We start from the raw sequence: 16,423 nt of genomic DNA on the forward strand, positions 1-16,423 counted from the left end.
CTCACCTGCAGGCCACTGGGATCTCACAGGCATTCCTGGGCAAAGGTCAAAGGCCCTTAACAGACACCTCGTACCGAATTATCATTCTTCGGCCACCATGGGGAAGGTATGTGTAAATTATTACACAGGTCTGAGCACTCTGGGGAAGTGTCACTAACGGACAGGGCTAGAGCAGGCGGCAACACAGTGCCATCAGGGTGAGGCTGGCTGTCACGTCAGCCTCTGTGTGAGTCTGTGTGACTGTACAGACACACACATTTGTGCACAGGCTTCGATGTGTGCCTCCAGGGACCAAAAGAGGGCATCCTGTTCCTTGAAGCTGGAGACCTGGGTGTTTTCAGGGCCTGCTGCCTGTTCCATGGGTGCAGTGACCAGAACCCAGGTCCTCACGATTTCACGTTAAGTGGGAGGCTGTGTTTGTGTGCAGGTATCTGTTTGCAACAGCGAACTTTTATACAGCTGCTCATAGATGCCCTTTCCAAAACGCTCACTACACACACACACACACACACACACACACACACACACACGTCAGATATATCCTCCTGTAGTCGTATCAGCGAATCAAGAATGAGACCGGACCCCATAGAAATGTGTTCAAATCTGTATTTGCTGCCCTTCCAGAAGCTCTGTGAACACTATGGGACTGTAGCCTGTCAAGAGGGTAAGGAGGCTGGCCTGCTCAGTTCCTTCCAAGGCAGATGTCCAGCAATCCTTGCCACCAGAATGCTCTCTGGTTTGCATAGATTTAATAAGTTCCCAGAAGGGGTTTGTCGGAATCGTGTTTGTGCTTCGTGCTTCCCTAAACTCCTAAGTACCAACTTGTGTTTCACAGTTCCAGAATCTCTGATCTCCTTACGCAAAGGAGACTGTACCCTGATGGAAAATGTGAGGCTTACGGCATCTGTGCCCACACACGTTGGCAGCTACTGTGGTAAAGGACCCACACATCATATCAGGCTAAGGAGTGCTGGAGAATGGTATACATAGGTGTATACTGTTACCTTGGCCTCCTGTCTAGGTCAAGGGTCTCCCTCCAGACCTAGCCAGACCGGCTTCTGAGCTGGGAGCCCCGATGCTCCTCCCTGACTAAGCAACCCAGCCAGGCCAGCTGGATCTGGAGGACTCAATGACCTCTCCAAGCAAAGCCTGCAGCTGTCACAAATGTAAAGTAATACCTCCTGGGCCCAGGGGCCAAGCCACACCCTTCGCAAGAGTATCAATCTTTGACATTGTTCTGTGCAAACAAGGACCTTTCTGAATCAAGGCAGTAGGTGTGGTAGGAAGCACCCTTGTTTTTAAAAAAAGAAAAAGTAAAGCTGGGTTCTTGTCCTACTGGTCAACCCCCTCCACAGTTCAGACACAATTTGCAGGGACATTAAAGGAGTCCAAAGCATCTCTTCCCTGTGCAGCTTATTTTTTAATTTTTTTTTTTTCCAAGACAGGGTTTCTCTGTGTTTCGGCCTTGCTGGTCTGAATCTCAAGGCTGGCCTTGAACTCACAGAGATCCACCTGCCTCCGCCTCTCAAACGCTGGGATTAAAGGTGTGGGCCATCACAGCAGGCTTCCTGTATAGTTAATTACCCATAGCACCTCTTTCCTCAGTCTTCAGCACCTGTGTTGTGCTCCAGCCACTGGGCAGCCTGGAGTAGGGGTATGGATGGAAGGTCCTCTGTCTCACGGAGGGGAGTTACACTGCTGCCCTGTCCCCTCCTAGGAAGCCCAGCAAAGCCCTTCAAGGCCAGATTCTCAAGTAGGTGCCAGTGGAGCAAACAGAGAAAAGGGGGAACACTCGCTCCTGGAAGTTGACGCGGAAGGTGTAGAGGTGACGCATGTCCTCCACCGCATAGAAGGACACGGCCCCCACCTCCAGGTCCAGTGCCACCCTCACCCGCGACAGCTGCCCACAGTTGAGCGGCGTCCTCTCAGGGCTGGTCACCGCCCAGTATTGGCCATTGTTGAGTTGCATCGCCCAGACGCCCTCCTCGGGGGTGAAGGGCGTGAGGCCCTTGCGACGCACGCTCTCGCGGGCCACGCCAAAGGCCCAGCCGTCCTTGGAGCCCACTTCCACCTCCCAGTGGTGCCTGCCAGAGGAGAAACCACAGGATGCCAAAACGCGAGTGTTGGTATCGAAGCGGCGGGGATGGTTAGGCAAGTCCTGCGCGCGCTGTCCTAGGCGCACGCTCTTTAGATCCAGGGACAAGAGGAGGCGGGGGTTGGCTGTGTCGGGGTCCAAAGTGAGTTCCACTGAGGAGAGAGAAAGGGAAAGATGTCTCCGCGCACATTACTTGCACAGCCTCAGGGAACTCAGGATACATTCATTCCCTTCCTGTCACCCTGTCTCTCTTCCCTTGAGGAAAAGCCAATACCCGTCAACCCTCCTACCTCCACAACCACATCAAAGTTCAGTAGCTTTCCTCTTTTCTGTCTTTCTTCTTTTTTTCTTTCTTCAGTTTAACAAACGCGTGTTAACATCTTTAACAGACACTTATCGAAGAAATACGGCGGGCCTGATTTGGATCTCAAGTTGAGCAGGTCAACAAATCTAATTTCAAGGATAATTGTGGACCACAGAGAAAGTTTGGGCTTGGGAGCTGGGGGCAGAGGAATCAGGAGTTCAAGGCCATCCTCAGTTACATAATCAGCCTGAGGCCGGGGTGGGGGTGTTTGCAAGAGACCCTGTCTCAACTCAAGAACAACTGGGGAAATCTGAAATTAGGGGCATATATGGGAGCTGGGAGCAAGTCTTGGTTACATAGTCAGCTCCAGTCCAGCCAGAGCTATACAGTGAAATCTACAGAAAGAAGAAAGAAAGAAAGAAAGAAAGAAAGAAAGAAAGAAAGAAAGAAAGAAAGAAAGAAAGAAAGGAAGGAAGGAAGGAAGGAAGGAAGGAAGGAAGGAAGGAAGGAAGGAAGGAAGGAGAGAAAGAAAGGAAGAGAGAGAGGAAGGAAGGAAAGAAAAAAGGCTGTCTCTTTAGAGATAACATACTCTGAAATATTTGTGGAAATACAGTATCTTTGTTTTTATAAAATTGGACACAATGTCTGTGAAAAAATATCCACCAATTGGCAATTGAAGATGTAATATATGAACATGTATGGCCTGCATTATGCTCTTCTCACTCCTTTTGAGTATGTTTGAAAACGTTCAAAATAAACATCCACAAAATGCACTGAATTGTAAACACTATTGTAGGACTCCTTCCAGGACCCCTGAGGTGATTTGAATGAAAGTGGCTCCCATAGATTCATGTATTGCAGGTTTAGTCACCAGGGAGTGGAACTGTTTGAAAGGGATTAGGAGGCGTGGCCTTGTTGGAGGTGTGTCACTGGAATTGGGCGCTTTCTCTCTCTCTCTCTCTCTCTCTCTCTCTCTCTCTCTCTCTCTCTCTCCTGCCTGCAGATCAGGATGTAAAGCTCTTGGCTCCTGCTACAGCACCATGCAGGCCCATTTTCAGCCGTGGTGATCATGAACTAACCCACTCACACTGTAAGCAAGCCCCTGATTAACTGTTTCCCTTTATAAGAGTTGCCTTGGTCATGGTGTCTCTTCACAGCAATAGAACAGAGACTGAGACACTCTGGAATACCACAGAGACCAAGGCAGGTGGACAACCTTGCCCGTTCGTTACTTTCTTCCTGGCTGTGTGAGAGGCAGTGGATGACCAGCAGAAGGCAAGAGGGATCTGGAAAGCTAAATGTCATTCCGACTACAGTAACCAGGAAAGCCGGCCTCACAGGAAGGGTGTGTTAGAGCAAAGAGCAAAAAAGGAGTGAGAAAGCCAGTTATATAAGAGGCAAATGTGGCCCTGGCTGACAGATGGCCAGGGCGGTGCAAAGGCCCCAAAGTTCCTGTGTGTTTGATGGAGTCCAAAAGCAGCAAGAACAGCATGTGGCTACAGTGAAATATCAAGGACCTGATGTGCAAGGAGGTAGACCCCTTGTGGCCTTGAAGACCACTGAGAGTTGAGGGCATACCGAATGAAAGGGGCCATTGCAGGGTCCTACCCAGGTCAGCCCTGTGCCCTTGTTTCCTTCCTGTCACTGTTGGATCACACCCCCTAGAACTCCCTTTGTTTCCATTGTCCCCCAGTAATGAGCTTATTTTTAAAAATGCCTTTTAGACATTCAAAAACAGCGAGGTCAGGACCTCCACTACACCCAAGGCTGCACCTGATAACCAGAACTCAGCGACCTCACTCACTCACGATAACCAGGCACAGTCCCAGAACCCCATGATGCCCGCTAGACAGAATATAAGCAGAGCTCTGCACATCTGTAGAGGTGTCCCCTACATCTGCTTCACGGCTAGAGAGTGTCCCCCAGGACCCTGACCCTCAAATCAGAGACTTCACCTGACTGACCTTCAGCTAAGATAATGTCACACAAGATAGCAGCCTTGGGGATCGTGTGAGCATTGTGTGATGGCCCTCAGGGTGATAAAATGATCTCACACACAACCCCCATTGCTGAGGTCTTCATCTGTTTAGAAGTGTAGGCAAGAGTAGTTTCATCCAGGAAATTGAGAAGATGTCTCTGCCCAAGCAACCTGAGGCCAAATCATCCCTGCTGCAGATCGCCCACTACTTGTGAGCCAGTGGGCCCCACGGCCACCTGAGGATTCAAAGATGTCAAACAAGGATTAGGATGGGGGCAGAGAGGTAGTCACTGAGGTGGAAAGGCATATGGAGTCAACCATTTGTTTCGTTTCGGATTTTTGTTGTAGTATTTTGTTGTTTTGGTTTTCCAGACAGGGTTTCTCTGTGTAGCCTTGGCTGTCCTGGAACTCAGAGATCCACCTGCCTCTGCCTCCCAAATGCTAGAATTGAAGGCATGTGCCACCACTGACCAGTGGGGGTCAGACCCAGGCCCCTGGCAGGGAGCAGGTTGCCTACCCAGCCAGCCTTATACTCACAGTTGCAATTGTCATTCATACCTTTCTCTTCCTTCTCCAGCTCTCCCTGGAGATCCTCTGCAGAGAAACAAAGGAGAGCAAATGTGCAGAGCAAACGCGCACAGCGTGGGAGACTGCCTAGCCAGGAAACCTCCTCTCCCCACCCTGATAACACATCTGACTCCAAATACTCCAGAGTTGCATGTGTAGAGCCAAGATGGGAACAGAGAGAGGAAGGACCCCCCAAGTGCCCTACCCCCACCTCTCCCTCTCTTCCTCTATGAACTGGTCTGACCTGCCCCTCCTGCTCCCACTGCTCTCCTAATCTGTCTGTCCACATGGAAACAGGGTGCCCTAGGGTGAAACCCAGATGGACTTGTCATCACTGCCTTCCCACAGCAATCTGGCGTTGCTGTTCTCCAACTCCTGTTTCCTCTTTTCAGTTCAAGAAAGACATACCCTTAGGTCCCATGAACCATCAGGAGCCCATCCCACTCCACCCAACACTACATGGCCCAGCAACACACGGGCCCCTACCTTTGAACTTCTTCAGCAATCCTTTTAAGACGAAACTCTTGAGGGAAACATTCCACACTTTATTCTTCATCTCGGATGACACTGTGGTTGGCTTGGAGCAAGGCAAAGTGCTGCACCTGCAGGACAAGGCCCCCGAGGAAGTCCCAAGAATGCCACCCCATTCCCACTGCCCTCTGAGAATTAGGGTGGGGCTATTGCTTAGAGACACGTATTCCTAAAGACCTATGTGTTAAAGGCTTGATTTCCAACTTGTGTCACTAATGAGGGATCTCACAACCCTTAGGAGGAGGGTCTTGGCGGGGGAGGGAAGAATATGACTGGAGAATTGACTTCGAAGAGAATATCATGGAAAGAACAATCTTATTCACTCTTTTCTTCCCTCCCTCCCTCCATTTCTACCTCTCCCCCCTCTTCCCATCCCCTCCCTTGTCTTCCTGTTGCTTCCAGTAAAAGGAAAAAGGAAAGCCAACTTTGTGCAGGAATTCCCACAGCTAGGTAGGTGGGCCTTAGCCTCCAAAGGTACCCGGGTAAAGAGCTGAGAGTCAGGAAGGGAGAGATGATGTTGGGATAAAAAGAGACAGTTTGGTGGGACAGCAAACCAGCTTGGAAAGGCCTGGGGTCTGTTAGGTTCACTCACTTGCTTAATGTGTTTTTGAACTCCTGGAAGAAAAGATGGAAGAAAATCAAGTCATCATCATAACCTCCACTCACCTTTGAGAAAACATGACTTGCTCTTTACCTGACTCACAGAAAATAAGCCACGCCCCACTGAACGCACAGGTGACAGTGGTCTCCAGCTGTGGCTGTCTACCGGATGTTAGGTCAGCTATTGCGAAATCCTCCCTGGGGCTATCTGACATGATCCAGTATTTACCACTAGCATGGTTACCACCCTAGACAAGCCACAGTATCTTGGTTTTTATTTTGTTTTATTTGAAACAGATTCTCATGTCTGAGGCTGGTCTCAAATTCCATATGACGTAGAGGTTGGTCTTGAACTCCTGATGCCTTTCCCACTTCCAAGGGCTGGTATCAAAAGTGCTTATCATTACACTGGGCAATACACCAGTGTCAGCGGGGTGTGGTGGCTCACGCCTTTAATCTCAGCACCCATGGGAAGCAGAGGCAGAGGCGGGTGGATCTCTGTGAGTGTGAGGCCAGCCTGGTCTACGAAGCTAGTCCAAGACAGCCAACACTACACAGGGAAACTCAAGTCTCCAAAAACAAAAATCAAACAAACAAACAAACAAAAAAAAAGCAGTATCTTTTCTGTAACTATGTTTGACTCTTGTATGGCTTGTAAAGTTTATCTGAATATACTGATGACTTTTTGCTACTGTTGTTTGTTTGTTTCTGGTTTTTGTTTGTTTGTTTTTCTAGAGACAGGGTCTCACTGTATAGTTCTGCAACTCACTATTTACACCAGGCTGGCCTCACACTCACAGAGATCTGCCTGCCTCTGCCTCCTGAGTGCAAGGATGAAAAGTTAGTGTTTCTGTGCACTACTATGCCTGGCCTGGTGACTGATTTTTTTAAAGTAATTCTTTCTTTTAAAAAAATGTTTATGTGTATGAGTGTCTTGCCTAGACGTATGTCTGTGCACCATGTGTGCCCATGGAGACCAGAAAAAGGTTGTCAGATCCCTTGGAGCTGCAGTTGAAAGGCTCTATCCATCCAAAGAACCGCAAACATGGCTCTAGGAGGTCTTGCCCTTCCCCCATCCCCTTGTAGTGTTGTAACCTGTTTAAACTCCAGAGCCCCTCTGCTGAGACCTACTTTCATTCTTAGCGTAACTATGGCTCCTCTGTTAACAACTGCTGTAGCCTTTAGCATATCAGAAGACATTTTGCTCTAAGTCTCCATTTTGATCATAAGGTGAAATTAAGTTCAAGCTCTCAGGCCTACATGCCTGAAATTATTGAAACAATTCAATAGTTCAATGCTTGCTGCTAGAATAAAACAATGGATAATAAATGCATGTTCTGCCTGAGTTAAAGATCACAACATCCTGCTATGTTCCTTACCCCCAGAAAGCTGGAAAGCTCTCAAGATCTCCCTTATCCTAAATCCCAGCCAATCAGCTTAAAATGCTTTGTCTAGCTACCTACATACAACTCAATACACTTAAAACAATACTGATTATGTTTACCTAGTCAAAATGATGTAATGCCACCCCCCCCACCCCTTCCTACACCTGGTTACCTGGTTGTTACTTGGTTATGGTTTTCTGTATTAAAACAAAAACAAACAAACAAACAAACAAACAAAAACCCTGCCTTAGAAACAGACCAGTGTCATAGCCCGGCTCCCAAGTCCAGTTCATGGCCCTGAGTGGTCAGTTTTTGTCCAGCATTCAATAAACTTCCATCAAACTGCGTCTGGTGTTCCAGTGGTCACTGTGTGGCTATTCCTGAACCCGTAACAGTAAACCATAAATTCCATTCCTACAGCTAGCCACCAAGATCTATTTCCTTATTTGTCCACTTCCTCCCCCCTGAGACTGACCACCAAGGGCCAGCTATCAAAGTATTGAAACCCAACAATTAAAAGCCCCCCTTTGGCTCACCTAATTAACATACCCAATCAAAACAAACCAACTCATTTTTAAAATGGAGTTTCCCCTTTTCCCTTTTTAAACTGCCATTTGCCTATAGCCCTGTCTTCTTCTCTGTGTCCAGAGGCAGCCCTTTGCCCCTCCCAGCAAATATCCCTTGCCCCTCTTCCTTGTTACCTTCCCCTTCTCCCTCATTCTTCTGTCCTTGCCTCTTATTCCCTGCCCTGTGTCCCACTGGGGCAAATAAGCTCCTTTGTGCTCAGAACTTGGTCTTGGTGTGTCCTGTTCGGATACTGGTTCTTTCATAGGTAGTGAGCCACCAGGTGGGGTACTGGGAATCAAACAGCCGGTGTTTTTAACTCATGTGCCATTTCTCTAGTCCCAGCATTTTTTTTAAATGAAATAGAATAACACAGCATGTTAAAGTGATTTTTTTTTTAAAGATTTTTTCCTAAGACTTTTGTCTCAAGTGTGTGTATACTAGAATAAATGTAAAATAAGCTATAATGGCTTATAATCATGTCCCTTCTAGCCTTCAATCTGGGAAGATTCAGTGCCCCTTCCTGCAATCCCCTTCCTCAATGGGGCCTGAGTGTTCTCCTGCTGCCTTTCCTAATCCCTAGGGCAAACGCATCTTCTCACTGAGCCAGCCCCACCTGGAGGAAGTCAAGGTCCGGCTTCTGAGCTGTCTCCTGGATCTGGCTGCTGAGTTTGGACAGCTGAGTGATCTCACCATCGAGCTGGGCCAGATTCTCATTCTGCTTCTGCGTCACTTCCCGGGACAGCACCTCCAGTCGGCCCAGGAGCCGACCCTCCTGCTCCACCAGGAAGGCCCGAAGTGCCTGAAACTCTGCCACTACCTTCTCTTTCTCCGCTGCCATCTGCTTCTGTCTCGAGAAGAGAAGTTGGCTCAGGATTTAGAGGTGAAGGGATTTGAACATAACATTAAGACAGGAGCTTTGAGGAAGAGGAGGCATCTTCCAGAGCAAGGTTGCACACACACACACACAATGCACACCCCTAATTAAATTAGCCTGACTCTGTAAAAGCCACATGCTCCTCTCTCCCCTGCCAAAGATGTCCTCTGGTGTCTGTCTCTTAAGACCTGGGCTCTACACCTACCTACCTTAGGCATCTTCAACTCCCCACAACTACCTCAACCTGTAATTTCCTTTTGTAAAAGATAAGAGAGATAAATTAGTACCTGTAGGGCCATCACGAGGATTATATCAAAGGTTGCTTTTTCTTCTGCTATATATTTATTTAATCACCTTTCATCTTATTTTTACTTTATTTTAGAGACAGGATTTCACCACGTAGTCCTGGCTGGTCTGGAACTTTCTATGTCAACCAGGTATATAGATATTTGCCTGCCTCTGCCTCTTCTGTGCTGGGATTAAAGGTGTGTGTGCCTTTATGCCTGGCCCATCCTTTTTTTTTTTTTTTTTTTTTTTTTTTTTTTTTTGAGATAGGGTTTCTCTGTGTAGCCCTGGCTGCCCTGAAACTCTCTGTAGAACAGGCTGGCCTCGAATTCACAGAGATCCATTGCCTCTTCCTCCCGAGTAAGTGCTGGGATTAAAGGCAAGTGTCACGGCACAGTTCCCATCCTTTTTTTTTTTTTAAAGCACTACTTACATTCTGATGGAATGTAAACTAAAATTGCAGAACTCCAGAGGTACAGAGAGAGAAGATGAAAACTTCCTGTTAGCAGAAGTACAGAACAGCCACCTGGCACTAATTCTGTGCAAATTCAGCATTCTATTCTTTGCATTATCAGATTCGGGATTTTTTAAATGTTTTAAGATCCACTCCTTTATTTACACAAACACACTTACTTCTTCAGCAAAATTCCAATATAGTAAACAAGGACACTCATATACTCTCATAAACATAAGTAAGTAAAGACTGTAAGCAAGTATAGTAAACAAGGACTCTCAGAACTATAAGCAAGTAAGGACAAGCTTTATGAAAGGCTCTCTCCCAGGCAGCTACAGAGGAAGGAAAAGATGGGTAGTAGAAGAGAAGGCTGTGAAGAAGTGAAGTCATGAGTCCTGGGCTCAGATCATGGGTCCCAAGGCTTCCCACAATATGCCCCACTTCCGTCATCAGACCTGCAGCAGCAGCAGCAACAACAACACTTTAATTCAACTACCCTGACCCAGTGAGGTCAGCACACTCCTTATTCCCTTCTAGGGTGAGGAGACCCATCCTACTAATTGTTAAGCGCAGAGTCTAGGGCAGGGTGGTCTGAATTTAAAGTCTGCACTTCTGCTAACTCTAAGGCCTTGACTCCCAAGGGAACAACCCGAGCAGACTGTTTCTCAAAATAGCTCCCTCTGTCTGTGGCTGGTAGTGAGAGACTATAAGGAGAGCCCTCAGCAGAGTGAGGCTCTACAAGCACACAGCCAGCCTGGACTACGTAGCAAGTTCCAGGCCAACCCGAGCTACATAATGATACTGTTGGGAGCCGGCAAAGCCACAATAGCTCCCTAGAACATCATCCCTGTCCCTAAGCACAAAAAGAGCAGATGAATCTGACTGGTTGGACTAAAAAGCTTACATCGTGTGTCAGTTGAAAATGATGGAACGTGTAAGGAAAGTCCCTAATCCCCGAATTCCGATTGGTGAGGTTGTGACTTGGCACTGGCGCTTGTGGGTGTTGTGCTTATAAGTCCAGCCTCAACCCCTGCTGGGGGCTGCCAGCAGGATCAAGGCTCTAGAGTCCTGATGGATCAGCAGCCCTGCTTGTGTGACCTGATAATAAAAGATTTTCTGTTTCACTAGCATACCGGTGAACTCTCTCTCCTTTCTCTTGGTGCACGAAGGTAACAACACAAAGGTAAAAAGCACTTGAGGAGGCAGAGGCAGGCCTCTGTGAGGCCTGCAAAAGTGAGTCCAGGACAGCCAAAGCTACACAGAGAAACCCTGTCTTGAAAAAAAAAAAAAAGCCAGCTGTGGTGGTGCCCACCTGTAATCCCAGCACTCTGGGAGGCAGAGTCAGGCTGATCACTGTGAGTTTGAGGCCAGCCTGGTCTATAAAGGCAGGGCAGAGTCCAGGACACCCAGGGCTACACAGAGAAACCCTACCTTAAAGAAAAAAAAGAAAGAGAAAAAAAGAAGGCTCTCGTGAAGTGCTGAGCAGCTAGTGGCAAAATTGTTTTAGACTTCCCAGACTCTAGACCTGAAAACTAAATTCAGTTCATTGTTGTTGCTGTCTATATAGCCCTGGTTGTCATGAATTCACTATAAGACCAGGCTGGCCTCAAACTCATAGACAACCTTCCATGTCTGCTTCATAAGCAGTGCTGGAATTAAAGGTGTGAGCTACCAAAAACAAACAAACAAACAACAACAACAAAAAAACAAGTCTGGAGAAATTGTTCAGGTTAAGAAAGCTACTATACCCAGCTAAACTGTAAACTTTTTTTTTTTGAGATGGGGATTTCTTTGTGTAGCTTTGGCTCTCCTGCAGAGATCTGCCTGCCTCTGCTTTCTCTGCATTCACCACCACCAGCAGGCATGTATTCTTTAAAAAGCACATAGTCAATGATATTGGGTGACTAACAGACCAAGAAAAGTGTAAACAGAAGTGTCCCAATCTTGCTGTTGTTGACATTTGGGGCCAGATAATTCCTGACAGTGGGTGGGGTCTTCCCTGTGTATTATGGCCCCTGCCACCAATGCTGACAACCAAAACTGCCTGTAGACATTTCTGGACGACCCTGGGGTAAGGACATTCCAGCTGAAGGTACCCTCTCCTTCCTACCCCCTCTTTCATCCCACATGATACGTTCAATTATAAAATTATAACATTTTCTCCCTGTTTACTGGAGAGCCACAGAGGTAGGCTCACCTGTACCTGTATGTTAGGAAGGATGAGGGACTTGTGGCTTAGTAGAGCACTTGCTTGGCTCTGAACGGCCCCCGGTTTGGATAGGTTGGGGGGAGGGTTTGGGAAAGGGCAGAGATGGGGGGTGCTAAACAATGTCCTAGGGAGAAGGGTCAGAGACTGCGAAGTTGCCCAGGCCATGGAGAATGCCCTCTTAGTCACAGGTGTGAAACCAAAGAGCTATGCACTTGCTTCTTTCTCCGGCGGAGGTGGAACAAAGGTGTGGATGGTGAACTCTGCTTTGGGAAGGGAAGGGAACGTTCAGATGTGCAAGTCTGGGATATTTGATGGATGCAGGTGTAAAGGCAGTTAAGAGTATTGAGAGGGCCAGGCATGGTGACACACACCTTCAATCCCATCACTAGGGAGGCGGAAGCAGGTTTGAACCACGAAAGAGTCCCTGTCTCCAACAAAACAGAACAATAATAGTAACAACAAAGAGCTCAGAGAGGAGCCTGGGTGTCTGACTCCATAGTCTTTCCCTTCCTACCCTAAAGAATAGTGGGTTTGAGCTGGTGAGATACCTCAGTGGGTAAAGACATTTCGCTCATAAGCCTGGCAACCTGAATTCAGTTCCTAAAACTTAACTCAAGGTGGAGGGCACGAACTTACACAAAGTTGCCCTCTGACTTCTACATGCAGACAGTGGCACAACAATAGAAATGCAAATAAGTAGATAGATAAACAGATGATTGATTTTTTAAAGAATAAGAGGGTCCTCCAGGCCTCTCCCTCTATTTCCCAGCTTCATGAACAAACGACTTTGCCTTAAAAGGTTCTAAGGGTTCCTTTCATTCTCTCAGCACCTTTTACTGAGCTAAGAACTGAATTTGTGTGGTAGAAAAATGACAGTGACTCGTATTTGCTCACAGTAACCAAAATGAGCCCATTTTACTTTCCTTTCAAATCGGAGGTGCTGGAGACCAGAGGGTACATAGAACCCGATTCCCCAAGCCTCCTGTCCTCTGCCATAGCCAGGAATAGTTCTGATTCCTTCTCAGCCTCTTCTCCCTTAACCTCTAATTCTTAAAGTTCCAAAAGCAAACATTTTCCCCACAGTTCTTTCCACAGCAGAGCATGACTCAGGCTGAAATGTGGTTCCTTACTGTACTCATGTTCCCACTTACTATGACATGTTCCTGTGAATAAATATGCATTCAGTTACAAGATGCTGCTACAGGTCCTAATTGGCTTGTTAGGAATGACTGTGCATCCTAAAGATTATCTGAACAGTCCCTTTCACAAGCTCTTTGTATTATAAATTATATAGTCAACCTTCGTGATGTATACCAAGTTATTTTTTTCTGAAATCCACCCTACTGTTTCAACACACACACACACACACAGAGAGAGAGAGAGAGAGAGAGAGAGAGAGAGAGAGAGAGAAAGGGGGGGTATCCGCAACCCTATGGCTCTCACACTTCAACTCACCAGAAGCTCTTTGCTCTCCCTCTCTTCCGTAGACCGGAACGCTTCATACTCTTCCAGTTCTTTCTTCAAGGCCCTGAGCCTGGAATCCAACAGCTCCTGCGGTATGAAGGAAGACACCGTGGTAAGGGAATTCCGGAAACCTTCTCATGTAGCTTCCTAGAGCCGTCCAGGAGAAAGCCAAGATTCTACTCTCGGAGCACAAGACTGAATAGATATCCAGCTGTGGGGTGAACATAACCTGTGCAGGCTAACCCAGTGGAGGCAGGGGGAACTCCAAAGGCTCAGGAGGCTCACTTCCCCAAGGGCATCGGCCACACTGTTTTCGGTCTTCGCTGAAACTCTAAGACTCCCCCATTGGTTCACACAGCCCTGTCTCCTGCTCTCCTCTCAAGCAACAGAAAGCATACATGTGAGGAGGGTTGGAGAGCAACAGGACAGCAGAGACTGAGGGCCTCTGGTGCAGCTGCCCAGCAAAGGACAGACAAAAGGGTGTGTGTGTGTGTGTGTGTGTGTGTGTGTGTGTGTGTGCCCAGAACCCGTGGGCTTCACTGATCTTGAGGCGGACCGCCTAACCCAGGAAGGCCCGATGTGGTCCTCTATGATCCCCGCAACACTTTGATTAGTGTCACGCCCCTGGGAAAGGAGTGAGAGTGAGGGCAGAGGGTATGTGGGCGTGACAAACACACTTTCTCCTGGGCAGAGTTACAGCAATGGCTGGGTACAGACGAGACAAAAATGCCAAGTCCCTGGAGCCGTGTCCCAGGCCGCTGGGCATCTGAGGCTCCGAGGGAGCCGAGGGGATGAGGGGAAGCCGCAGTTTAGGAGGAGAGGAAGGAGCTGGGAGGGCTGGAGCAGAGGCAGGGGTCCGGGAGACCGCGCACCCACCTTGGCCTCTTGCACCGCCTCCTCCAGCGGCAGCACGGCGTGCGCACGGTGCTCGCGGGCGCGGTCGCACACCACGCAAATGGGACGGCCGTCGTCTTGGCAGTAGAGCTTAAGCTGCTCTCCGTGTTGGGAGCACCGTGCAGCCGCCGCCGCCGCCGCCCGGGCCGCCTCCGCCGGGGTCCCGCGCTCCCCGGAGACGGTCGGGGGCAGGCTGAAGCGCCGAAGCAGCGAGGCCACCGAGGCCAGCTGTCGGTTGGGCCGCAGCTGGCTGGGGCGTGCGGGCTCCCGGCACTGCGGGCAGGGCAGCGGGCAGGGCAGCGTGCGGGTGGCCGCGCCCGTCCCGACCCCGGGACGCTCCCAGCAGCGCGTGATGCAGGCGCGGCAGAAGCTGTGGCCGCACTCGACCGACACGGGCTCCCGGAAGAACTCTAGGCAGATGGAGCACGTCGCCTCGCCCTGGAGCTCTGCTGCCAGCGCCAGCGCCTCGGCTCCCGCATTCGGCCCGGTCCGAGGCCCCACGCTCGCCATCCGTGTCCTTGGTGCATCTGAGTCCCGTGGCTCCGAGGAGGTCCCTGGACGCTACAGCGCGCGGCTCCGAGCTGGGCCGGGCTCCGAGTACCCACGGGGCGAGCAAGGGCGGGGCGGCACCCGGCAAGCTGAGACCTGAGCCGAGGGTGCACCCAGCTGGGAGTGGAGGCAGGTGGTGCCCTTTTTCTGGGCTCCCGTGGCCACCACCCTAGCCCGAGACCTCCCTTTTGTCGACGCCCCCCCCCAGCCCCTCTTGCCCGCCCCAGTGTGACCTAGTTAGCAGTGGGGAACTGTCCCGGGCAGGTGAGCCCGCAAGCTCAGCTGGGCTCCACTCCCAGTAGCCGACCTAGGCTGACCCTCCACCACAGGGGCAAAGGCCTGGCTCCCGGGGCACGGTGTCTGGTTCCCCCGCATACCGACTCATCCTGGCACTGCGCTGAGCTAAACTTAGGGTCTGGAATTTGGCTCTACCTCCTCACCGCAAGCGCGGCCTTTTGTCCACTTTTGTAACCACATCCACGGCAGTCCTTAGTTCCGAACAAGCAATGCAACCGCCTTTCTCATTTCGTTCGGTGTCATTCCACACACAAACCCCAGCCTTCTCTCTCCAGCTGGTGTACAGCTGGGTTCCACAGACCCTTTTAGGAGCTGCTTCCTTATCTCTTGTTTCGCTCTGGAGGCCACTGGGGTCAGGCTTCCTCCTTCCTCGGCTCTCCTGCCGAGGAAGTGTCTGTCCTTCCTGGCTGCATTTTCTCCTTACCGCTCAGGATGCCACATTCCCCCTTTCTCTGCAGCCTGTGGCCTCCTAGTCTCTTCTTAGCTTCTATGGTTGCCCTGCCCTGGCTCGGTCTCTGGGCCTCGGTGATCTCTTGGCTTTAGAGAACCCTCTCAGAGCTCATGGCCCCACAGTATACATCAAAGCTCGAGCTCCCCTCACCCCCTCAGTGGCTGCTAACTCTCTCCGGACTGAAGTCCTCATAACGCTGAAAACTCCACCTGCTCTTTGCGCCCAGCTCCTATGCTCACGCCTCCCTGTCCTCATCTCCTGTGACTTTTGGTGTTGACCACCATTCAAGCCCCGCGGGTCCTCTTGACAGATATTTCTATGAGTCAGAAAGACCCATACTCCTGTGTAATGGCTCTTGCTTGATTCTCCTTCTTCGTCATGGAACGGTTTAATTTGTCTGCAAACTCAACTACGGTTATTTTTAAGATCAGAAACGTTAAGTCAGCTGAAGAGATAAGTGGGTCCCTGGACCAAGGAATGCACAGGACAGCAACTGGTGAGCAGGGCCAGCACACCTAGGCCAGCGAACCCTTCTCTTTCACCAAGAAGTCAGAGTAATGGCATCAAGGACCTTCAGTGATATGTTCTTTGCTGGGCATGAGGGCACAGACCTGTAATCTCAGCATTAAAGGGCGGGGAATCAGGCGTTCAAGGTCATCCCTGGCTACAAGGCCACTTGAAGGTCAGCTTGGGTTATATGGGACTCAGTCTCAAAAAAATAAACAAAAATAAACAAATAAATAAATAGATGATATTTTTGTAGTCTGTAGCCCCCCTGTAGCTCACCTATACCTGATCACCTTTTCTATCTGAGCCTCTCCCCCATACACAATATGCGATCAAGTGTGGCAAAGACCTCCACCTTCCACGGTAGGTAAGGCAACTGCCTCATGGGAGTGACCGGCTGAAGTGTTTTGAT

The 16,423-nt window shown here is 49.5% G+C and overlaps 1 protein-coding gene across 1 annotated transcript; it reads right to left on the bottom strand.

The window, feature by feature from the left end:
- Positions 1–592: 592 nt before the first annotated feature.
- Trim7 (tripartite motif containing 7) lies at positions 593–14,925 on the bottom strand. Its single transcript, XM_021641351.2, has 7 exons — positions 14,190–14,925; positions 13,305–13,400; positions 8,641–8,871; positions 6,068–6,090; positions 5,431–5,546; positions 4,936–4,971; positions 593–2,247 (listed from the first exon to the last, which is right to left on the bottom strand). The coding sequence occupies exons 1-7, from the start codon at positions 14,715–14,717 to the stop codon at positions 1,736–1,738; spliced, it is 1,542 nt and encodes a 513-aa protein (XP_021497026.1). The 5' UTR covers positions 14,718–14,925; the 3' UTR covers positions 593–1,735.
- Between the last annotated feature and the right edge of the window lie 1,498 nt (positions 14,926–16,423).

Source organism: Meriones unguiculatus, chromosome 11, assembly GCF_030254825.1.
Source record: "Meriones unguiculatus strain TT.TT164.6M chromosome 11, Bangor_MerUng_6.1, whole genome shotgun sequence".
NCBI classification, from domain to species: domain Eukaryota; kingdom Metazoa; phylum Chordata; class Mammalia; order Rodentia; family Muridae; genus Meriones; species Meriones unguiculatus.